Source organism: Girardinichthys multiradiatus, chromosome 19, assembly GCF_021462225.1.
Source record: "Girardinichthys multiradiatus isolate DD_20200921_A chromosome 19, DD_fGirMul_XY1, whole genome shotgun sequence".
NCBI classification, from domain to species: Eukaryota; Metazoa; Chordata; class Actinopteri; order Cyprinodontiformes; family Goodeidae; genus Girardinichthys; species Girardinichthys multiradiatus.
In genome coordinates, this window is record NC_061811.1 from 32556567 (window position 1) to 32580610 (window position 24044).

Consider the following 24044-nt stretch of genomic DNA (forward strand, 5'->3'; position numbering starts at 1 on the left):
TCATTTAATGTCTTTATTTTAGCAGCTGAAAATTTGAAATTTGCCCATTTAGCTTTTTCCTAATTTTGGTTTTGTTACATCCATGTAGTTCAATTAATTTTAATGGGATTTTATGTAATAGAAAAATACAGAGTAGTGCATGAATTTTGAATGAACAGAGATTGTGACATAGGCTCCAGTTTTTGTTTTTTTTGTGGTGTGCATTTATATTTGGCCTTTGTAAAATCCCTTTTTACTGCAACCAAAGCTTCAAATCTTCAAAATTTGGTGGGGTATGTCTCAACCTGTTTCTAACAGCTAGAGCCAAAATGTTCTGCTCATTCTATTTGGTAAAATAGTTCAAGTTCAATGCGTTGTTCTGACTATGTTATGGGTCATAGTCCAGCTGGAAGGGGAACCTCCGCTCTTTCAAAATCTAACTGATTATTTTCTTCCAGGAATGCTCTGCATTTACTTCCATCCATTTCTTCTCAATCAAGTCTGGCCAGCTTTCATGTACCTGTTGGAGAAAAGCATCTCCACAGCATGATGCTGTCAGCACCATGTTTCATAACAGGGAATCTCTTGTAGCAAACTTAAAAAGGAGTTTAATGGTAGACCTGTTAACAGATTCTCCCACCTGAGCTGTGGGTTTCTACAGATCCTCCAGAGTTACCATTGGCCTCTTGGCTCCTCTATTATTTCTTCCTTCCTTCCTATTATTTCTGGATGGTGGATTGAACAGCACCCTTTGAGATGTTTTAAGTTTGGGATATTGTTTTGCTAACTAACTCTGCTTTAAACTTCTCCAGCACTTTATTCCTGACCTTTCTATGGTCCCTGGTCTTCTGAGACCTTCGCAGAACATCTGGATTTATACTGACATTAATTTATATGCAGGTGGACTCTACTAATTGCACTAAATTTTGTTTAGGGGCATCAAATTAAAAGGGGCTGTAAATATTAGATTAGGAAAAAACAACCTTCTTAATTCTGAACTGATTTGCTTTGATACGGTATCTATTCCGGTATCCGAAATACGTTTAAAGTGTATAAAAATATCGTTGACTTAAATTTGTCATTTTAGCCACACAATCGCGTTGTGTTTTAGATGTCATGTTGCTTTTTTACTAAAGGCGGGTTTGAAATCCCAAGCAAGAAGCACAAATAAAAAAGAAAAACATCTCATTCCGACGAAAAGTCATTTTCTGTTTTTCGCCTTGATTAAGGATTACATGTCATGGCTGTAAAACAAGTTTTGTCTTATCGTCGGCTGGCACCCAATCTGCCATCACATCCGCCGCGTCACTGCGCAGCAAGTACCGCCTCCACCGTCATAAAGCTTCACATATATGTAGACAGCCGCTAGTTACCTAACAGCGTCGACCGAAACCAAAACGAGAGTTCTGTCGACCAAGGATTCTTTTGACCGATCTAGGCACTTATTTCGCGTCAAACGTGGATAGGAAGGGTCTAACATAGGTAGTTGCCGCTACGAAAAAAAACCCAGTTTATTGAAAGAGAGTGTAACGTCTGGTGTTTGAACTCCGCGAATACGTAGTTTTAGCACGCTAGCTAGCCAGCTAATTGCGCTAGCTGAAGAAGAAAGGCCGTCGAGTTGACCCAACGTCTAATTCAACAGAACGAATCGCCCTGGCAGATTACAGCTGATCTTTATTTGCTGGACTGCAAAACTATCACCTTAAAGACGAGAACACCGAGAGAGGATGGCTCTGAAAAGGATCCACAAGGTAAGATAGCGTCGTTAAAATGTTAGCTAGTAGCATTAGCCAGGCTAGCCACCCACAATGCAGCTGTATCCTGTAAAACCAGGCGGTGATGCGTGTTCGAGGAAGCCTCAACTTCACCGTTCTTCACGTACGACCATTTGATGAATTTGGAGTTGAGTGAGGTGGCGGTTTATGTATTTCTTACAGACTTCGTTATTACCGGCTAGCACTGACAGGCGCTGGTTGAAGTTTAGTTAACATCCAACGCCTCAGTGGCTATTGTTAGCAGTTCAGTTGCAGGCTAACTTTGTTCATCGAGACGGGTTGACAACAAGATGTCGCATAGTCGTCCCGGTTCTTCATACCTTCACACATACCCGCGATCAGGCCACCTGATGGCTCAAAGCTATTGCTGGAGTTTCGCAGTACCGAAAATATCTGGTTGCGATACTCATTTACCAGACTGTATGACTCATTTTACTTTCTGAATCTCTTTGTACTCAAAGCCGGGTGTACGAAATACTCCCTTGGATTGTGATCATACCCTTTCGCGTTCATTCACATTTCTGAGTATGTGATCTTTTGGGGGGGTGGGATATAAAACAACACCAAAGTGTTGACAGGATGGGTTATTTCTTCATTCTAGAATATTCCTTCAAGGAAATCCCTAAACTTGTTTGTGAAAGTGTCTGAAGGCCAGGGTGGGGCAATGCTTGCACTTCACTCCAAAATAGTTGTATACCCATAAAAAATCGTTTATACTGTGTGTCCATCGGGCTAATTTGTCAGTCTGCTGTAGAGTTGACATGTGGGTGGTCCATGGAGGGAAGAAATGGGGTCAACAGTGGGGGAAAACAGTATTTTGACACTTAAACCCAGAAGTTCAGAGCACAATTCTTTACATTAATTTCAAATGATATTTGCTTATTGTTGTCTTAACATTACTGTTGGCTAATTGGTTGTTTTAAACTTTATTACAGGAACTTAATGACCTGGCCCGTGACCCTCCAGCACAGTGCTCAGCTGGCCCAGTGGGTGATGACAGTAAGTTTTTACCTTGATAAATTTTATTTAAATTTTTTTGGGAACTTACTCATTTACCAATGTAATTTAGTACTGCATTTTGCAAAGATGCACAGGTCTGGCTGTTCTAGCATACCAGATCTAGTTCTGATCCCTGGCATTTCTTTGCTCCTCTTGCATCCTAACTAATGAATTTAAACCATGTGCGACACATTACTTGTTCTAAATCTGCTGGAGAATGAAGAATTGCAAGCTTATTCCCCTTTTATGTGTCAAAGCCTGACAATACACTTTTTTTTATTAAATTCAAAACAAAGTGCATTAGAGGACATGGCTATCAGATGCTGCCATTGTAGATCGAATATGGCGCGAGTTCTCATTTTTAATACACCTGATTTTGAAGTAAAGAAGAAAAAAAATCAGCCTCTTACTGGCCAATCAAAGGAAAATCAGCTGATTCCAATCGCTGGCAGATTGATTTTTGCATCTCTGATATATATTATTGTTCAGCTGCTATCCCAAAACTAAAACTTCAATAATGCCTTTACTGCTGGAGATTTAAATCAAACTGGATTTTTCAGTACTGCTATCCAGGCTCTAAACATAGAGAGGGAACAAATGATTGCTGCTGGGAAGCTGTGAGGACACTTTAAATGTATACTTCCCGTCAGATCACATACCTCTGACCTTTCATCATTTTCTAACATTTACTTCCTGTTCTCTGCAGTGTTTCACTGGCAAGCCACAATCATGGGACCTGTAAGTATTTTATGGCATAATAATTGCACTTGAACATAAAATGGAATGGTGTTGCCTTTGAATATGCTCATGAGATAAAGGTAATAATTTGACTTGATAATGGTGAACTGTGGTCAGGTGGTGTAGGTGAATCCCTTCTAAAAGAAAACATAAATATGTACATGTTTTTGTTTCAGAGTGACAGTCCATATCAAGGAGGAGTTTTCTTCTTGACGATTCATTTTCCAACAGACTACCCCTTCAAACCCCCCAAGGTAAGTCACATGATAAAAAATGGCTGAACCAGAATTTTACTCAAGAGGTAGAACACCTGGTAAAAAAGTCTTAAAAAATCAGTAAAAGTAAAAGTTCAGTAAAAGTCTTAATCTTTAGAAACTTAATGTCTTGGTTTTTGTTTTGTTTTTTCTTAAAAACATGGTTCTTGTAAATAAAGCTGCCAACTTGGTATGCCATGCTTTTTTTGTTGACTTTGAAACCTGTGACGCATTACCTGTCCTTTCAACACCTGTCAGCCACTGCTATGTAAAAAGTAATTTAAATTATGTAACAAAACACCTGGTATTTCCTTATCTGACATCATACCTTTTTATTTTTTTCTTCCTCTCCCTTCAGGTTGCATTCACAACACGAATTTACCACCCAAATATTAACAGTAACGGCAGTATCTGTCTGGATATTCTCAGATCACAGTGGTCTCCTGCACTTACAATTTCTAAAGGTAAAAATATTCATTTGAGACAGTCAGCCTGTGAATTTTGAGGGGTTTGTTGTGCGTACAAGCTAAATGTTTTAACTTTTTTTGACCAGCTTGTTAATGTTCTGTATGGTCAGTGGTCAGATTAATATGCCTCCCTGAGGCATGTTAATCTGGTTTAAATTGGTGGTTTAAATTTATACAAAAGGCATTGGTGGAAAGGGTGATAGCATTCAAGTCAAAATATAGGAAATAAAACAATTTAACAATATCTAAGACTGTGTTCTTTATAAAGTTTCTTATTTAATGCTTTTCTTGCAGTTCTTCTCTCCATTTGCTCACTCCTATGTGACCCAAACCCTGATGACCCACTAGTGCCAGAGATTGCACGAATCTACAAAACAGATAGTCAGAAGTAAGTACATGTGTAGGATGAAACTCTTACCTAAACCTGAAAATGAACCAGTTGTGTATCAATGTAGCAGCCATTTAAACTGTTTGTTTCTGTGGAAACAATATTTTACTGTTGTTTTTTTTTTTTTTTTTATACTGGTAAGTTTAATATGACGGGGGATCTGTTATGTAATCTGGTTTCACTTTGTTAGGTACAATAAGCTAGCTCAGGAGTGGACAACAAAGTATGCCATGCTTTAGGGTAAGGTGAAGGGCTAGTGCTGCATCTTGGCTACTGTTATGAGACTGGATGTGCTGTGATGCTCTGATCTCACTGGCCTAACCAGGGGCTTGCATCTGTGTTTAAAAAAGATCTGTAACGGTCAGATTGTTTGGTCGTTTCCTAAAGGGGAACCTATTGGTTGGTCTTGGTTTGAGATTTTGATTTATGTTTTGATATTTCATCTTTTCCCTCACATGTATTTATCTTTTTGTTTTGACACTGCTCTACAGACAATGCCACTCTGTGCAAAATTAAATTGTTCAATCCTGTCAATTTTCTTTTTTTTTTTTTCTTTTTTTTTTTTTGCAGAGATGCACCAATCAGATTTTATTAGGGCTAATTTTCCAACCTCATTTTTTTTGTGTTGAGGTTTGACATACTGATATCGGCCGATTATGGGTTATCTTGACAATATAGGGATAGCATTCAAAATAGATTTTTTTTTTTTTTTATCATTTTGTCTCTGAGCAGTTGTGTAAAGGCTACAGGCACTGTTCTATTTCCTGTCTGAGAGCAATCAGTGTAAAACAGGGTTCTACTTATATTTTAAAGCAAAGGCAAAATAATATTTCTAAACTGTCTTTAGCATCTTCTAATAGTGATTGGTGCAACAAATGACAGTTTTTTGTTTTGTTGAGAATTGATATCCATAACTTGTAAGTTTTTCAAAAGGCTAACATTCCTTTATCCTATCCTACATGTCCTGTAATAAAGAAGTTAGAAGTTGCAGATAAAAACAGACAAGCTTTGCTGTGTGCAGAATGTGGTATTCTTTATTTAACAGCATCATACCAGAGCATTGTGCATCAGCATGACCTGGTAGCGCTTGATTAGGATGCATTCAGTGATTGGGGAAAAACTGTTTTGAGCTTCCAACCAGCTGGTCGCCAGTCGGGGCTGATCCAGTATGAAAATTCTTGAATTCTGAGTCCTCAGTGCATCTCTAATTCTTTTTCTGTGAAACAAAATATAACTTTTTCACCTTTTTTTATATGGATGAAAAATGTTTTGACAATATTGAAATTCTAAAATCAAATGGTTAGGGTCTTTATTTTAAAGATTTGTATTTTATGTACTTTTTCTTTTGGACAGTGGACCTCAATGGTTTCATAAGCTAACAAGTTGGAACAGGGTGTCTGCATGTGGAAACATTTACTAACTCCAGCATGAAAATAATTTTTTTCTAAAGGCTTCATTGTCGTTGAAATAATCCTGAAATGTAAGTCTGTTATTATAAGGCATCTGTTTTTGAGCTTCTTTAGGATGACCTCTTGACCTGACCTGAAGGTGCATGTGCTCAAAGAAGTCTAAAGCGATATGACACGAGCGGGAGGGATCTGCAGTGATGGCGTTGGTAATAATTGTGTGTCTTCCTCTTTACAGATACGTCAAAATGGCAAAAGAATGGACACAGAAGTACGCAATGTGATGGCATCGTTTGAAGAGCAGGTGGAAATCGTTGCTAGTTCAAACTTAAAATGATGGGATTCAGTTTTTCTTTTCCACTGTATTATTTTTGGTTAATCAAATCATTTTACCCCCTCTTTTGTTTTTTTTTTACCCACCTGCACGCTCATAAGAAGATAGTGTTTTCTCTGTAGGTCACATGCCAGTTTCTGTCAAATTGTGACTCCTCCTTTCTTGAGTTAAAGTAAAACAAATCGTAGCTCTTAACACTCATGTGAGTGTGGTCAACATATTGTAATAATTTACACACTTAAACTCCAATCAAGCTGTTCTCCTGAAACTTGCTAAAAATCAGTCCCACGATGCTCCAATTTGTCATCTGGCTGGTTTGTCTTGGATTGCTGCGTTTCTCGCCTGGAAGCCAGGTTTCTAAGGACATTTAGAGCTTGCTGTTCCCTAAAAAAAAAAATACAAGTTTCTAATTGGAGAGTTCTGCATTTTATCAGGTACCAGAGGACATGTTTTGAGAGTGGGGGAACTGGTTGGGGGTTGTCTCATGGATTGATGTGACATCAGTATGATCAATAGTATAGGAATCTGTTATCTGATAAGTGTATCTTATTCCACTATCGAAAGTGTGTACAGAGAAGCAGAGCAGCATATATCAATGTTATGGAAGCAAATATAAGAACTTCAGTGTTGTATTTTATGCATGTTAATAACGATAGGCTATTATATCTGTTTCTGCAAATAAAGTGAATTGTAAGGTTGAACACTTGGGAAAATTTGGTTACTCACAAATGCTTTCCATTTCTTTTGTTATTTAGAAGCCAGTAGATGAGCAGTTAGGTTGTTTTTTTTTAAATGCCCACTTCAAACACTGTCTTCTTGTAGCCCTGAAATATTGGTGCAAAGCTAAAGGTTGATCATCAACTTGTGGCTCTGTTTCCTTTTAGTTTTCCCTTCAATAAAGTTTCTCCAAACATAATTCTTTTGGTGTCGTTTTTCATCAATAAACATGTTATCTTAACACTGTGGGTAAAATAATTAAATCTGTGGAACTAACTGCAATAAAGGGGTTTGATTACAAGTGGAATGAAATACATTTTTGTGAGAGTCTTTAATCATTCCATGGAGCACAGTTTGTCAGAAAACAACTGAATGAGCATATTTTGGCATCCACAGCTAGAATGCTGAAAGTACCAAATGTCTTATTCATATCATTGGAATTATTTGAATGCCAAAAGTTTTAAATAAATGAGAAATCCATTAAAATTGTCACTGTTAAAATAAGTAGTCCACAGTTTAGCTGGTTTGCTGCGGTGCACTGAGTAGTCTTAAAGACTGACATCTGATTGGTGAAGCTTCATAGTAAATCATCTTCAGACGAATTATATTGACTGTAGCTGTTAGCCCCGCCCACTGACGTTAAAGACCGACAAATAATGTCCTGCAGCCGACGCCATAGAATAACTGAAATAGTTGACTTTTTAAAATAGATTATTGGATATATTACTTTTGACATTGTTTCCGATTTTAAAGACATGTAATTGTTGCTGTGGGTCATTAGGACTTCCATTAAAAAAAAACAACTCAAAATTATAAACTTGAAGGGTTTGGCACCAGCTTTAGAATTGAGAGGACTGTACATTAACCAGCCTATCTGGTGATTTTTTTTCATTTTTGCAAGACGTTGGATCAAAAATGTGCGGAATGAGTATTGAAAAACGTTTAATGTAAAACACCTAAACCCCAGTGTCGCGGTGCGACAGCATTTTTCCTAAAACATAACCTTTTCGCGCCATTATAATTCCACCACCGTCAGCTGACTGTCACGGGTGGGTCACGTGACAAACCCGGAAGAGCCCATGATACAACAACAGAATTCCACCAGCCTGTGCGCACAGATGCCTCCATGGCGCAGGTTGTGACTCCTTTAAGCTGGGGTTTGTTGTGGCTGTTTTTGGGAGTTCCATCGGCTCTTTCTTCAGCAGTGGAGCAGCGACTGGAGCTGAGTCTGAACGGCAAATGGAGGCTGTCAAACTCCAACGGGTCGCTGCTTCTGCCTGCAGAGGTACCTGGCTGTGTTCACTCCGCCCTGCAGCAGCAGCGATACATCCAGGTAGGATGTAAAGGATCTATTTTGCTTAATGTATTAAGTTAAAAGCTTGTATAGAAAGTCTTGAATGTTTGCATCCCCACACCATGCAGAATCATTCCTAAGCTTTAGGAGCAAGATACAGTTGGAATCAGTGGGGTTTTGAATCCTTCTATATAGACGTGAAGGAGGATTACTTTTCAATTTCAGCTATACGTTTTTTAAGTTAATCAGTTTCTGGGAATATCTAATTAGTAATCCATGACTTTGTTTCCTTGATGAGACAGAGATGCAAAATTCTGGTCGTCATTTTGGATGAGGATCCATATTTAGCTTGCAAGTAGAGTGAGTAAGATGGTAGAGGAGGTTAAAAAAATCTCAAAATGTAGTAAATCAACTTACAGGGGTTGGACAATGAAACTGAAACACCTGTCATTTTAGTGTGGGAGGTTTCATGGCTAAATTGGACCAGCCTGGTAGCCAGTCTTCATTGATTGCACATTGCACCAGTAAGAGCAGAGTGTGAAGGTTCAATTAGCAGGGTAAGAGCACAGTTTTGCTCAAAATATTGAAATGCACACAACATTATGGGTGACATACCAGAGTTCAAAAGAGGACAAATTGTTGGTGCACATCTTGCTGGCGCATCTATGACCAAGACAGCAAGTCTTTGTGATGTATCAAGAGCCACGGTATCCAGGGTAATGTCAGCATACCACCAAGAAGGACGAACCACATCCAACAGGATTAACTGTGGGCGCAAGAGGAAGCTGTCTGAAAGGGATGTTTGGGTGCTAACCCGGATTGTATCCAAAAAACATAAAACCACGGCTGCCCAAATCACGGCAGAATTAAATGTGCACCTCAACTCTCCTGTTTCCACCAGAACTGTCCGTCAGGAGCTCCACAGGGTCAATATACACGGCTGGGCTGCTATAGCCAAACCTTTGGTCACTCATGCCAATGCCAAACATCGGTTTCAATGGTGCAAGGAGCGCAAATCTTGGGCTGTGGACAATGTGAAACATGTATTGTTCTCTGATGAGTCCACCTTTACTGTTTTCCCCACATCCAGGAGAGTTACGGTGTGGAGAAGCCCCAAAGAAGCGTACCACCCAGACTGTTGCATGCCCAGAGTGAAGCATGGGGGTGGATCGGTGATGGTTTGGGCTGCCATATCAAGGCATTCCCTTGGTCCAATACTTGTGCTAGATGGGTGCATCACTGCCAAGGACTCCCGAACCATTCTTGAGGACCATGTGCATCCAATGGTTCAAACATTGTATCCTGAAGGCGGTGCCGTGTATCAGGATGACAATGCACCAATACACACAGCAAGACTGGTGAAAGATTGGTTTGATGAACATGAAAGTGAAGTTGAACATCTCCCATGGCCTGCACAGTCACCAGATATAAATATTATTGAGCCACTTTTGGGTGTTTTGGAGGAGCGAGTCAGGAAACGTTTTCCTCCACCAGTATCATGTAGTGACCTGGCCACTATCCTGCAAGAAGAATGGCTTAAAATCCCTCTGACTACTGTGCAGGACTTGTATATGTCATTCCCAAGATGAATTGACGCTGTATTGGCCGCAAAAGGAGGCCCTACACCATACTAATAAATGATTGTGGTCTAAAACCAGGTGTTTCAGTTTCATTGTCTAACCCCTGTATATCCACAGTTAAGTAAGGGGAAGGATATGTGATGTGGTGTCCTCGTCTCCCCTGTACATTTCCATTGAGTCTTGTCAAGGTACATGACATCATGAACTCTTTGAAGTGCCGAGAGATTTTGGCTAAAAATGTAGCAATCGCTGATGGAAAACTGTAAATGGGTTGCCACTGACTATTTCAACGGGACAATAATACAAAACATAATATGAAATATACAAAGAAGTGGTTTGCCAGATAGAGATTAACCTTCCATGCCCATCTCAGCCCCCGGACTATAGAAAATCTGTAGGGTAAGCTGAAGATCAACCAAGGACTATAGACAATTTTAGGAGATTGTGCAAAGAGGAATGGTCAAAGATCCCTCCCACTGTATGCTCCAGCCTTGAGAGATGTTATCTGTGAAGACAAAGTGCTGTCTTGTTGTCCAGGGGCTGTTGTATGGAGTATTGGCAGTGGAACTGATCGTTATGCAGCCCGGCAAGTGTTAGCGGGTAAAAAAAAAAAAAAAGCCGGTTGAACTCCATGCTCACGCTTTACTAAACTGCTCTCAGTTTCTGCAACCGTCTGCACAGTTTGATAAACTGCGCCCTCCGTGTTGCAATCTGTGTACGCAGATTACTCGTTGACTTCGGTCGAGATATCTCAGTGTAACAAAAATAAAGTCATATCACAAGCTGTGAATCGTGCTGATTCAAAGATGGGAGTGCTTTAAGTTTATATATGACAGATCCACTAACTTACCTCGCAGGTGTACGCCATGCGTCCAAACCCGACAGATGTCACGGAGGAATCTGCACGCACGGGGTTGCAAAACCGCGGCGGTTGTTTTTTGTTTTTTTTTTAACCCACTGACACTTGCCGACCCCAATTCTGGTGCTGACTGCAGCCCAATAACCATCAGATGGCATGTGCGATGGAAGGGCTTCAAAAACCAAAAAACATCTTTAAGGGGTACTTCTCCTTCAACTCCACAAAATTGCCCTTTTGGACTTTGCAAAGGAGGACCAAACATGGGACATTGAAAGGTGGAACAAAGTTTTACTCACTGACAAGATAAAATATAATCTTGATGGTCCTGATGGCTTCCAATACTACTGGCATGACAAGGAGACCCCACCTGAAAGGCTTTCTGCGTGGGACAGGGGGTGCATCATGAATTGGGGTACTTTTTCAGTCGATTGAACAGTGGAGCTTCAGGCTGTTCAGGGGCATCAAACAGCATGTGGAGATGTTGCAGCGGGCCTCCGTCATGATGGAGGGTCCTCATCTGTGTGGTAACAACTGGGTTTTTCAACAGGATAATGCTGCAGTTCATGATGCCTGCGTGACAAAGGACCTCTTTCAGGAGAACAACATCACTCTTTTGGACCATCCTGTATGTGCCCCTGATCTAAATTTGATCGTTCCAGACAGCAAAGCTCTTCATGAAGCCATCTTCAACACTTGGAGCAACATTTCAGCCTCCAGAAAACACTTACATCAAGCATGCTGGATTGATCAATAAGAATGGTGGAGCTAGTCATTACTGAGTCCTTTTTTGACACATTGATTTCTGTTTTGAGGGGGTTTTTGTGTTGTTTTTTTGAGCAATGGTCCTAAACTTATTATCAGCTCATGAACATCCTTTTTCAGTTAAATGGTTGCTTTCAATAAATTGTCTGCTCAAAATGTTTTGCCTCTTGCTCCCATTTCTTCTTTTAGCATCGTGAAGCTCTACTTAGAACCTCATTAAGATCCAATAGTTCAAAAAGCACATTCTTGCAATTTTACTCTAACTGATCTTAACATTTTGTTGAGTTTTGTCCAGGAGTGTAGTAGCACTGCTGATTTGGTTAAAACGGATCGTTCTTAACACTTCGTACTTTGTACCGCAACACCTTTGTTTAAAATAATCAGTGAGACCACATTTCAACCTGAAGTGTCACACAGTTTCTTTTTCGGTGTAGTGTTTAAGTGCAGTTTTGAGTGTTGCTTGTTCTTAGAATATTACAGACAGAGATGCATCAACATGGCAACAACAAAGTAATCTAAAACTAAGACTGGACTTTTTTTCTTTATTCTAGGATCCATATTTCAGGTTTAACGATTTGTTGTACCGGTGGATTGCCCTTGACAACTGGACATATACGACCACATTTACTGGATCTCCCCAGATTAGGCCAGTATACTTGGGTGTAATGTTTTTGGGAGATTTTAGTGGCATGTATCTGACCCGTCTACCTGTTTGTTTTCTGCCATAACAGGATCAAACACAAGGTGCTTCTTATCTTTGATGGCGTGGACACCGTTGCATCCATCTCTCTTAATGGGATTATTCTCGGGAAGACGGATAACATGTTTCGCAGATATGTGAGTTGAGCTTAAAAGGAGTCCGACGCATCACCTGTTAGCCTTTCTTTAAAGCTCTCTCTGTTTCTGCTGTGCAGGATTTCTCAGTCAGAGATCTGCTGAATGATGGTGAAAACGTGCTGGAAGTCAGTTTCTTTTCACCGGTCCTCTATGCCTCGAAGCGGTGGAAAGCTCATTCTTCCTACACTGTCCCTCCGGAATGTCCACCAGATGTCCAGAAAGGGGAATGTCATGTCAATTTTATTCGAAAAGTACGAACTAAATATGCTTTGGCTTTAAAAAAAAAACAAAAAAAAAAAACATAACTTCTTTCCTATTAGCAATTAAACTGGTGCTTTAATCTGAGAAAAAAGAAAACGATCATTTGAGCTCATAATGCAGATCATATATTATTTAAATCTTAAACATAAGGTACTTTTTGGGTTGTTTCTATAAACCTTTTGCATCTATAGACTGACATTTCTGCCCATTCTTTGTTGGCCATTCAATCTGATTGGATTGAGAGCGTCTATGAACATCAATGTTCAAGTCTCGACACAGATTCTCTATTGGATGTAGGTCCGGACTTTGACTAGGTCATTCTAACACATGTATAATTGATTATCTAATATTCCAGTGTTAATTTGGCAATATGTTTACACACGTTGTCCTGCTGGATGGTGAATTTCTATCCCATTTTCAACTCTTTTTCAGCCCCTAACAGGTTCTCTTTCATGATTGTCCTGTATTTAGCTTCATCCATCTTCCTGTCAGCTTTTCCCTTTAGAAACATCCCTCTTCCTGCGAAAAGTATGCCCACAGCATGATGCTGCCACCACTATATTTCACTGTATGCGTGCTGTGCTCAGGTCGCTGTGCTGTGTTAGCTATCCCCCACACACAGGGTCTTAAATGTGATCCAAAAATGTTAGTTTGTTCTCATCTGACCATCTTCGGCATGCTTGTTGTATGGCAAACTGCAAACAGTTTTATTGCTTTTCTTCTGGCTACCCTCCTATAAATGCCAGATTGGTGGAGTGTTTGACAAAAAGTTGTCCTGTCGACCCACCTGAGTGTTGGATCTATGCTGCTCCTCCAGAGTTACCATGGTCCTCCTGGCTGCTTCTCCGATTAATGCTCTCTTTGCAATCCTGTGAGTTTAGGTAGATGGCCTTGTCCAGGTCGCAATGAATTTAATTTAGTGGTATGAGAGTAAAGGGGGCTGAACACACATGTAGCCTACACTTGTTTTAGATTTGCATTTGTATAAACATTTGAAAACCTTGTATCATTTTCAATCCACTTTAAAACAATACATATTTCTTTTTGTTTATGCAATAAAATCCTTATAAAATACATGAAAGTTTGTGGTTTTTAGGTGACGTGTAAAGTGCAAAACATTTGCAAGGCATGACCGAGAAAGACTTGTCTTCTGTTTTCCATAATGAGTTTACTCTTTAGCATCTTTCAAAATGAGTTCTGTCTTTTTTGACATAGGAGCAGAGCTCTTTCAGTTGGGACTGGGGACCTTCCTTTCCTACTGTGGGTCTTTGGAAAGGAGTTCGACTGGAAGCGTTTGACATCCTGCAGTTTATCCAGCTTTCCTCTCTTCCTCTGTACAGTAGGTTCCATCTTATCTTCATCACCAACCCTTTCTTGGTCGGAGCAACAAATAAAAAAGCAACAAATATGGGAAAGCGAGAATGCTTTCAAGCCATAGCTGAGTCTTTAAGGACTCTCTGGGTGTCACTTTTCTGATGCTGCAATATTTATCTGCTGCATAAGAGCAGTTGTGTAATGAGGACTAGCTCGGCAAATAATAGCTGTCAATTTTCCCAGTTGGCTTAAATTCAGATTCCTGATGGTTTGTGTTGTTGTGGCTTCTTAATAAAAGAGCCAACTCATTGCTGCATTCTGCTTGTCCAGATCACAGCTGCTCTCAGTGGAGGCTGCAGGCTGAGCTTCTCGTTGACGTAGTTCAGACATTCGACGGTAAAGTGGAGCTCTCTATACCTGAGCTGGACTCCAAACAAACTTTTCAGATGCGGTTTCTCCAGGGAAGGTTAAATTACAACTTCACCTTAAACATCAATCAGGTGCTTAAAGCAATTCTGTCTAGATTTTTAGATCTAAACCAAGTATTTAAAGTTTTGAAGTTTTTTTTTTTTTTCCTCTTCTTTTGTCCAGAGCAGAGAGGTGAAGCTCTGGTGGCCCAGTGGACATGGCGATCAGCCCTTCTACCTTCTCACGGTCAGGGGATTCCTGGGGAGGTTTTTGATCCTGAGCAAAGAATCCAAGGTCAGACTTTATTCTTTATTTTTGTTGTTTACAGGCATTTTACTTGTGGTGCAGTGTACTGAAATTTGGCTGATTCATAAAAACAAAACAAAAAACACGCTGTCCCATATTTAAATTTCTATGTAGATTTTCTCTCATCCATATAAGTTCAAAACTAAACTTTAAGGCTCAAACATACAAATGCTTCCCACACCACCACCTTAGTTTGCTTCCAGGTACCTTTAGAGAGTTGCACCTCATACTAGAGGTGGGCATTTACCGTTATCGTGAAGAATTTCTTTGGATTTATTGTGAAAACGATAACACACCCTCTTTGTAGCCATCAATAGGTTTCTAGCTTTGTTTCCTTTGTTCCACATCTTGTGTAACTCTTATTAGAACCCCTTATGGAGTTTTACATGAATATATGTGTAGTTGACCCTGTATGTATAATTTTGACCCAATGTAGATCAAATTTTAAATAAATTCAGACATTTGCACCCAATTTTTCTTTTTAAAATCCATTAAAGTACTATGTTGCATAATTATTATGCCCTAAAAAAGAAGCTTTTATGTGAGTCTAGTGAGTCTTTTAAAATGGTTGATTTTTTATTTATTTATTTTTTTTAAGTTAAGTTTACATAAATTTCTCGCTGGAACTATATAAGATCTAAGGATCTCTTGTTGCTAAAAGTTAATAGACTTACAGAATTAGCTTTTCTCTTCTCTGATAATGTCTTTGTTTTTAAAGGGGACATATCATGCTTTTAAATCCTTCCTTTTCACACTTAAATCATTCATTTGTGGTCTCCATAAAGTGGAACTGTACTGCTTTGGTCTGAAATCATTGTTATTGTAGCTCCACAGGGCCCCTCCTACACCCCTTGTTTTGGTGCGGTCTCTTCAAATGTCATTTTGGCACTTCACATTCAAGAAGGGGTTCAAAGAGCGTTCCACTCCACTCTGTTCGGCCATTTTTGTAGTTTGATAACAGAGGTACAATTATTTACTGGCGAAGAAACTTTTAATTCCCAAATTGATTAAAAGATGTCAACAAGCGAAGACTTGTCCATCCAGCCTTACATGTTCAAGCCAGAGTCTGACCCAGAGCAAAAGGGGAATGAAGACGACAAACCTACAGAACCTTGCCTTCAAATGAATGCCTCACAACGGTGTGTTATTACTGTATTTACACCCTCTCCATCCATACCAAGAAACTATATATTAAGCAGCGTAGTTTACACTTCGAAGAGGTTCTGATGCTGGGGGCGGTGTAATGAATAGTGTGGGTTAATACACCCAACAACCGAACATATAGACTTATCTACTTGCAGCTTAGGTATACTTGAGTTTGGACTACAAAGTCACTGTGAGAAATAAAAATGGCAGATTCGTGAAATTGGTTATGTAGCTGTTCCACAGTATATACTGTGACATAACAGTTCAAAAAATCACAATGGATGATAGAGAAAACTGAACAGTCTGAAAAATATGTCGTAAACAGAATGTAAAGTTATCTCCACAACACCTAGAGAAATTCCTACAGACTCCCAAGTACACAACAAATGTATTTAAGGGCTAAAAAAGTGGATTTTGCACTACATTTCCCCTTTAACCCTAAGATATAAAAACATGTTGTTCAATAATACCAAGAATCTTTGGTGCAGGTGTTTTTTCGCACTGTGGAACTTGTCCAGGAGCCAGTTGTTGGGTCTCCGGGCTTGAGCTTTTATTTCCGTGTCAATGGCAGACAAGTTTTTCTCAAAGGGTCCAATTGGATTCCAGCTCACTCCTTCCAGGACCAAGTAACACCAGCGAGGTCAGTTAACCTTAAAAGACCATGTGCTGTTTTTCAGAGAGCTAATAAAATTATTTCCAGTTGTGTTGCTTCTTTTGCATCTTATTCTTACTTGGAGTTGGATTTTGTTCTGATCAGCATACATTCATCTTCTCTGTTCTCTCTTCGCGTCCTGCAGCTTAAGAAACTTGCTGCGCTCCACTGCTGACGCCAACATGAACGCCCTCAGGGTCTGGGGAGGAGGAGTGTATGAACAGGACTTGTTCTATGACATCTGTGATGAACTGGGGATCATGGTAGCTTCTACTAACTGCTTAACTTGATCATATTCAGTGTTAAAGTAGGTCAATTTTGCTTTTGCCAGGACCATGGCTGGGTGTAAAAGATCATTTCAGAAAATTCAATCTTAAGAAGCATACAGCTGTGGATTCGGCTTAAGTTCAGACATGAAACCAACAGTAGATTGAAAGTATTCAGTTGTCTTCAGGTAGCTTTTTTTCTGCTCATTTTACTCTGAAATCGCAGCATTTCCTTATGTAAAGTCTGCGTGGAGAAAAAAAAAACCTGATCTAATTGGACCTAAAATTTTAAATCCATTACTTGAAAATATTTCTACTCTTTGCTTATGATCAAAAATTGCTCTTATCTCTCTGATTTGGTGTCAAGTGTCAAAACACATTTTAAATGTTAAATGTATATCGGTAAGCCATAGTCATCAAAATTACAAGAAATAAAGGCTTCAATCATTTCACTCTGTGTGTAATGAATATATATATGAGTTTATACTCTGAAATAAGTGGCAAAAGATATAGAATTTTTTTCAAGATTTTCTAATTTTTGAGATGTACATTGTCTTTGCATAATTTAGACTCATTGTGCATTTGCAGCATTTTCTATTTGTTTGTTCTGTCAGTTGGTTGAGCTAATTTCACCGCATCGCTGCAGGATATAATCCAGAGAATGTATTGCTTTGTTTAGACACAAATAAAACGATGAGTAACAGCAATTTTGGGAACGAAGGCTGCATTTCCATTCTGTTTAGATTGCGTAACATGATTGCGTTCACATCATATTGCTGAACAGATTGGCCTTTAAAGCATTAAACCATGTGTCTTTAGGTTTGGCAGGACTTTATGTTCGCCTGTGCCATGTACCCCACTGAGGACGACTTTATTCAGACAGTGAGAGAAGAAGTCGCCCAGCAGGTGAGTGAGACTACTGACGTCATCAATTTCTATTTGTTTTCTGTCGGCTTTGAAGCTGTAAACAGGGATGTGTGCAAATGGGAACACAAAGAATGGTCTGTTCAGAAAGGAAGTAGCATGCATGCAGCTGGGGTTGCTTTGACTGGAGTTTTATCGTGTTCTCCAAAATATCAGATGGGATGCTTACTATTTTTACTTTTCAGGTCCAGCGCCTGAAGTCGCACCCGTCTATAATCATTTGGAGTGGGAACAATGAAAATGAAGCTGCCTTGGCAGCAAACTGGTTCAGCATCCCAGCTTCCCTGAAGCCGATGTACATAAAAGATTATGTGACCCTTTATGTGAATAACATAAGGCAGATTGTGCAGGAGGTCAGAGTCTATTGCTGTGATGTTTGAGGGTTTAGGGGGACAGTAAAAGTGGATTTTCAAATATTTCTTTTAAATCCTGTAGAAACTCCTATTTAACAACACATATCTACTTCAGGAGGACCCGAGTCGTCCGTTTCTTGTCTCCAGTCCGACCAACGGCGCTGAATCCGAGCAGGAAGGCTGGGTGGCAGAAAACCCGTACGACCCTCACTACGGAGATGTTCATTTCTACAGTTACGTCCTGGACTGCTGGGACTGGAAAACTTTCCCCCGGACACGTTTTGCCTCTGAATATGGCTTCCAGTCCTGGCCGTCTTTCTCCACTTTGCAGTCGGTAACTTAAAAGAAGTGTTTTTTGTTTTTTTTCTGTTTCAATGTACTTGAATGTATACAGCCATAACCTGTGAAGACCAAATAACAATGCCTTGTAAAAACGTTCATATGTCTTGTTCGCTCCACATTTATTACGTTACAGCCTGAAAATTCAATAATGATTTCAGGGATTTGTGAAAGGTATGTGATTGGTCACCTTAAACCAGCACATCGTTGTGGAATGGAAGGAAAACTATACATGATTTTTGAAATTTGTTGGGGTTTTTATTTCAGTCCTGCACTACACAAATCTGACCTTAATGAAAGAGTGGCAAGGAGAAAGCCACCGTTGAAGGTAAACCATAAGAAGTCCCATATCAAGTTTGCCACAAACAATGTAAGGGACACCACAACCATGTGAAAGAATGTTCACGGCTCAGATGAGACCAAAACTTTTTTTTTTGTATGCCATGTGTGGCAAACTGCACATCACCCTGAACACATCATCCTCACTGTGAAACACGGTGGTGGCAGCATCATGCCACTGGGTTCGGTCTGACTGTGCTTAAATTATTTGACAAAGAAAGAGCCCAAGTTTTTGTCTATAGATGATCAAAAGTTGGTGCGATTATTCACAAAAGGACCTGCAGGCGTAAAACCCCTAAGTCATCCTATCTCACCGTATGGTGAAAAAGAGGCATAAAAACGATTAGATCTGTCCTTAAAAAAAAAGTAACTTACTGGCGGAAAAAACGGGTTGAAAAACACACCCTCTGAATTTTGAGATTCAGGACAAGGCCGGCCCGGTCTGTCACACATTAAAGCGAGCTGAACTAACAGGTCATATTTATTTTGACTGTATATTTGCCTGGTGCTGTGTTTAAGGTTTCTGTCCAAGAGGACTGGAGCTACAGCAGTGATTTCACTTCCCATCGTCAGCATCACGAAGACGGAAACCAGCAGATGTTGCAGCAGGCTGCTCTTCACTTTGTCCTGCCAAACTCTACAGATCCGCTGAAGAGATTTACAGATTCTCTGTACATCACTCAGGTAAACCACGCAGGCTCCAGACACTTTGTATCTATAATGCATTCAATGTTGCATGGAAGGACAGGTTTAGTGATGAAAATGCCTCTCTCAATTACAAACGTGAATATTTGATTTTTATATCAGCCATTTTGGCAGGCAAAAATGTGTTTTTATTGCCTCACATTCACTGTCTTGGTAGGTATAGGACAGAAATGCTTTCCATCTTAAGAGGCCAATAGCGAACATCTGTCGTTAACACATATCTCCATTATTTATTAAAAAAGATTAAACCAAATTAGAAAGGTTTATGAAAAACACAGGACAATATGTATAACCTTTAAATTTGATTAAAATGTGGCTCGATTTCTTTTAATAAATGAAATGTCTAATATGTGATTTTAATGCTTTGTCCTTGAGCATTGGCTCAGTTAATCTTTATCTAAGCTCACAGAGCTGGCAGATCCTGATGTTTACACCATCTCAGCTTGGTCATGATGATTGTGCAGATCATGCAGGCCGAGTGTGTGAAGACTCAGACCGAGTTTTATCGGAGAAGCCAAAGTGAGGTCATTGAGGGCAAAGGTCACACCATGGGCGCTCTCTACTGGCAGCTCAACGATATCTGGCAGGCCCCCTCGTGGTCATCAATTGGTGCGTGAGCTGGTACTCTGATTGCTGCTTTGATTGAATTCTGACCAACATTGGAATGGAAGCATGTTTATGAGGAGATTACTTGAATTTAGACGGCAGTGTTGCAGGTTATTCTCACGGATCTTGTTCTCTCTGTGTACAGAGTTTGGTGGGAAGTGGAAAATGTTGCACTATTTTGCTCAGAACTTCTTTGCCCCCGTCCTTCCTGTTGCGTTTGAAGACGACGACACGCTGTTCGTGTACGCCGTCTCAGATCTGAATCGTGGCCTGAAGCTCAGAGCTGTGGTAAGATTACAGAAAAGCGTCACTTGATTCCAAAAAGTAAGTGTCTTATGTAGATATAAACACAATGCAATAATTTGCTAATCTTTTACATATTTAATTCCTCTATTACATTTAAATAATTACACTGCCCTGCAAAAGTATTTTGTAGCTTCGCCATATTAGTTTTTCGTTTTTAATTTATCTTTTTATTATGAGCAAATAAAAATCCCTTTCGTTGAATTAAACAATTGATTTAGCTAAAGAAAATAAAATGTACAATCAAGGGTTGAAAATTAGAGATGGCATAAGCTTTATTTCATGTTGAACCTTAATGTAAAAACAAACATCTAATACGTCATTTTGCCCATTTACATTTCAGTTTTGGACGGTTTCTACCCGACTTTTTTTTGTCTCAGTCTACCACCATAGGGATAGTTCATTTCTACAGTTACCATGGGGATAGTTTGTAAATGCTCATGATTTAAAGTAATGTTCTACGGTCGAAATTTAGTGTATGACTCCATTTTGGTTTGATCAGGGATCATAGTTTCTCTTTTCGTATTTATTGGCTGGCTCAAACATGGGAATCTTTAGGCACTTCCTGACTCAGCTTGATTCAGAAGGCGATGCAAATATAAACAGGTCTTTGACGTATCGTGATGCATCCTCCCTCCCTCCTGGGCTTCACTAATAATGAAGACCCCAAGACCTCTGGTGAAAAACCAAAGAGGAATATCTAAATTAAAGAAAACAATACATATAAAAAACCCAGCTCTGAAAAAACTGGTTTGTACTCTGGGACCTAACAGAAACAGATGACCTTATTCATAAGTAAATAATGAGTCCAAGATCTGTGACCGAATCAGTAACCAAAGGTAAACCCTTCTTAGCGATTTGTCATTCCTTTGCTACATGCCGTTACAGCCCGCATATATTTTCACACGTGACCCTCAATCTCTGCTCTCGTTTGGAGAAGTTCAAATTACAAGCTTCACATGTTGGAGCTCCTATCTGCTTTTAGTGATTCTAAGCCTTTGTTCTGGTGGTGTTGTAGAGTGTGGGGATTGCTGGATCAGTAAACTATCTTCAATCTAGGATGTTTCGTCCAAAGAGCGCTCTGTAGCATGAAAGCCCAGGTTCTCACTTGCTGCCAGCGGTTGCAAATCCTTTGCAGTAAAAGTTGCAATTTGCCTGGCCCTCTCTGAGTTGGTAGGAAGTCTGGCATTGCCTTCTCAGTGGTTCTCTGGTTGACGGTGGCAGGGTACTATAAGCTGTTGGTCTTCTTTATGGTGTGGTTCTTGTCCAGGTCATTTATCTCTTTAGTGCGGTGGCAGGGGGTATTTCCTGGTATTTCTCGTAACTCTGCTATATTATCACCATAATCTGTCCAGGTGCCCCACTTCAAACAATAAAACAGCTTGACAATGAGAGCGAAGAGGTGGGGCCCGTTTAGATTCAGTGCCGTGACTGACCCTGAATGAGAGAACAGTGTAGTAGCCGTCGTTTAGCCAGCTGACCAGGAGTGCACAGCAACAAGCAGAGGAGGCAGCAGTGTTTTGTTACCCTGTGTCTCATAGAGCTAGAATTCCAGCACTTTGACTACTCATTATAAGGAATTTAAAACATAGGAGTGGCACGGTATATAATTTTAGCAGTTTTGAAATCTTTTTTTTTTTTATATCTTGATGGCCTGTGCCTTGTACCATGAGAAATAAATTATAAATTTTTAAGTAGATGTGTATGAAATGGTAACACAGACGGACAAAATTGGGGTAATTGAAACCAAGTTATGTGATGACAGAGGTATAATAAAGCAAGACAAGTTTTGCAAATAATTCATTTTATCTCGATTTTATTGTGAATTTAGTCAGTTATCGCTTTAAGTGTCTTGATCATCATCACTCTTGCATATCAGCAGTACCAGGTCAGTGCTTTATTTGTCTTTGTGTGTGTGTGTGTGTGTGTGTGTGTGTGTGTGTGTCTCAGGTCATTGTGCACTCTTGGTCCGACCTGGATTCTGTTTGCACGTTGACATCAAACCTGCTGCTGGTGTCTGGAGGCAGTGCTGTGGCCATTTTCAAACAGTCTGTAGCCGCCCTGCTGGCAGGGTGTGGTCGCTGCACCCGCCTCACCTGCCTGCTCACCTTCCACCTACAAAATGAAGATGGCATCCAGGAGGGTCCAAACAACCACCATTTCCTCTGCTCACCTAAAGACGCTCAGGGGCTCCAGAGACCAAACATTACTGTAACTATATTTGTTGAATTAACACAGAGCAATTAATAGCCGACAAAATCCAAATTGTTTGATTTAGCAATTCTGCCCATCCTGATTTTTGCTGATTCCTTTTTCTCTTTAACAGCCTTAAATGGCAACAAAATACTTTTTCCTGCTTTCTGCATAAAGAGACAATTTAATGGCCTAACTAAATTATTATTGTGAAGATTTTCTCAAAAATAATTCATGTTTTTGAAACAGTCTCTGTATATCACTGAAAATGTGAAAATACAGGAAAATCCTTGCAGTTGAGTTATGGTTATGTATTAGATAGTTAAATCATTGATTCACTTCTTCTAACCATACGGGAGCATTATGTGTTTTCTGTCATGAATTGTTAATATTAGGATTAGAGGTGGCGTCAAAACCATGGGTGACAGAGCAGTCGATGTTACACAGCTTTGTAGCTAAACACGATTTCAATATTTTAAAACCAAAACAAAACTGTTAGGGTTGACATTTTAAAAAGTCTTAATTATAAACTGACCAAGTGGTACTTCTGTCCTTCAACAGGCAAAGGTTCAAGAGGATGATTCGGGCTTCACAGTTACCCTTCACTCTGCCGCCGTGGCTCCTTTCGTCTGGCTTGACCTGGGAAACATCCCTGGATGCTTTAGCTCTAACGGCTTTCTAATGGTTACAAGAAATGCAACCATCACTTTTGATGCCTGGTGTCCCACAAGTGTAGCAGAACTGTCCAGATCCCTCACAGTCACAACTTTAATGGACGTATACTGATCTGAGACCTGACGGTTGAGGTGGATATTTCTAGGTAACCGATGGCCCAATGGACTCTAGCTCAGTTTTGTCCTTAGTTTCCAAGTGTTCGTCTAAAATGTGGCACACTTGTGGGACTTTTGAATGTGTTTTGATAAATTGATCTTGTTTTTGTTTCCTAAAACCAGTGAAACAACGAATGTAAAATTATGAGTTTTACAGTATGTTTGCTGGATTCGCTGCTATTGAAACAGAGAATTTGGACAGCAGAGCATCTCAGGGATGTGGAACTTTTACTGTAGCATTCATATGCTCTGAACTTGTCAGTAGTGCACAATGACTTTTTTTTTTTGGACATTTGATCCTATTGCAGACTCTGATGCTTCTCATCAGGGATGTTTTGTGCCACAGACGTTTGATGCTTAAATTTAGAGAGCATTGATGCTTTTTCCTGATGTTTTCACAATAAAAATCTCTCCATTTATTATTTTTCCTAAACCTGCTTGTCAGTGACCCAGTATCAGGGCATATCTGGGACAGGGTGACGCATACATGATGCACTCATTCACTTTAAACTGTTAATGATTCATAAATTATTAATGTCAGTACGATACTGTGCAGTTTTTATCAGTTCCTGTGAGGACTTTTATGTTTTTGCAACAACTGAGAGTTTCACAGCTGTTTAAACCTTGAAACCTAAATCCTTCATTGTCGGTCAGGAAGGTAAACAAGTTACAAATAATTGTGACCCGAAGACTCTCAAAATGGGCGTGTG

At 39.7% G+C, this 24044-nt stretch overlaps 2 protein-coding genes across 3 annotated transcripts; both read left to right on the forward strand.

Annotated features, from left to right (window-relative positions):
* The first annotated feature begins 1322 nt into the window (after nt 1–1322).
* Nucleotides 1323–7256, forward strand: LOC124855193 (ubiquitin-conjugating enzyme E2 D2-like). 2 transcript variants are annotated; one of them, XM_047344844.1, is made up of 8 exons: nt 1323–1730; nt 2690–2753; nt 3460–3491; nt 3668–3745; nt 4104–4209; nt 4507–4600; nt 4791–4840; nt 6245–7256. In XM_047344844.1, the coding sequence occupies exons 1-7, from the start codon at nt 1707–1709 to the stop codon at nt 4837–4839; spliced, it is 447 nt and encodes a 148-aa protein (XP_047200800.1). In that variant the 5' UTR covers nt 1323–1706; the 3' UTR covers nt 4840; nt 6245–7256. The 2 variants fall into 2 exon arrangements, with proteins under 2 accessions (XP_047200800.1, XP_047200801.1); XM_047344845.1 differs by lacking the exon at nt 4791–4840 and having other exon boundaries at nt 1324–1730.
* An 851-nt stretch (nt 7257–8107) lies between these two features.
* manba (mannosidase, beta A, lysosomal) lies at nt 8108–23753 on the forward strand. Its single transcript, XM_047345056.1, has 17 exons — nt 8108–8390; nt 12104–12198; nt 12284–12389; nt 12467–12640; nt 13866–13989; nt 14295–14464; nt 14556–14666; nt 16313–16464; nt 16622–16739; nt 17562–17648; nt 17852–18019; nt 18135–18353; nt 19217–19381; nt 19867–20011; nt 20154–20296; nt 22262–22522; nt 23066–23753. The coding sequence occupies exons 1-17, from the start codon at nt 8184–8186 to the stop codon at nt 23288–23290; spliced, it is 2670 nt and encodes an 889-aa protein (XP_047201012.1). The 5' UTR covers nt 8108–8183; the 3' UTR covers nt 23291–23753.
* Nucleotides 23754–24044: the final 291 nt, after the last annotated feature.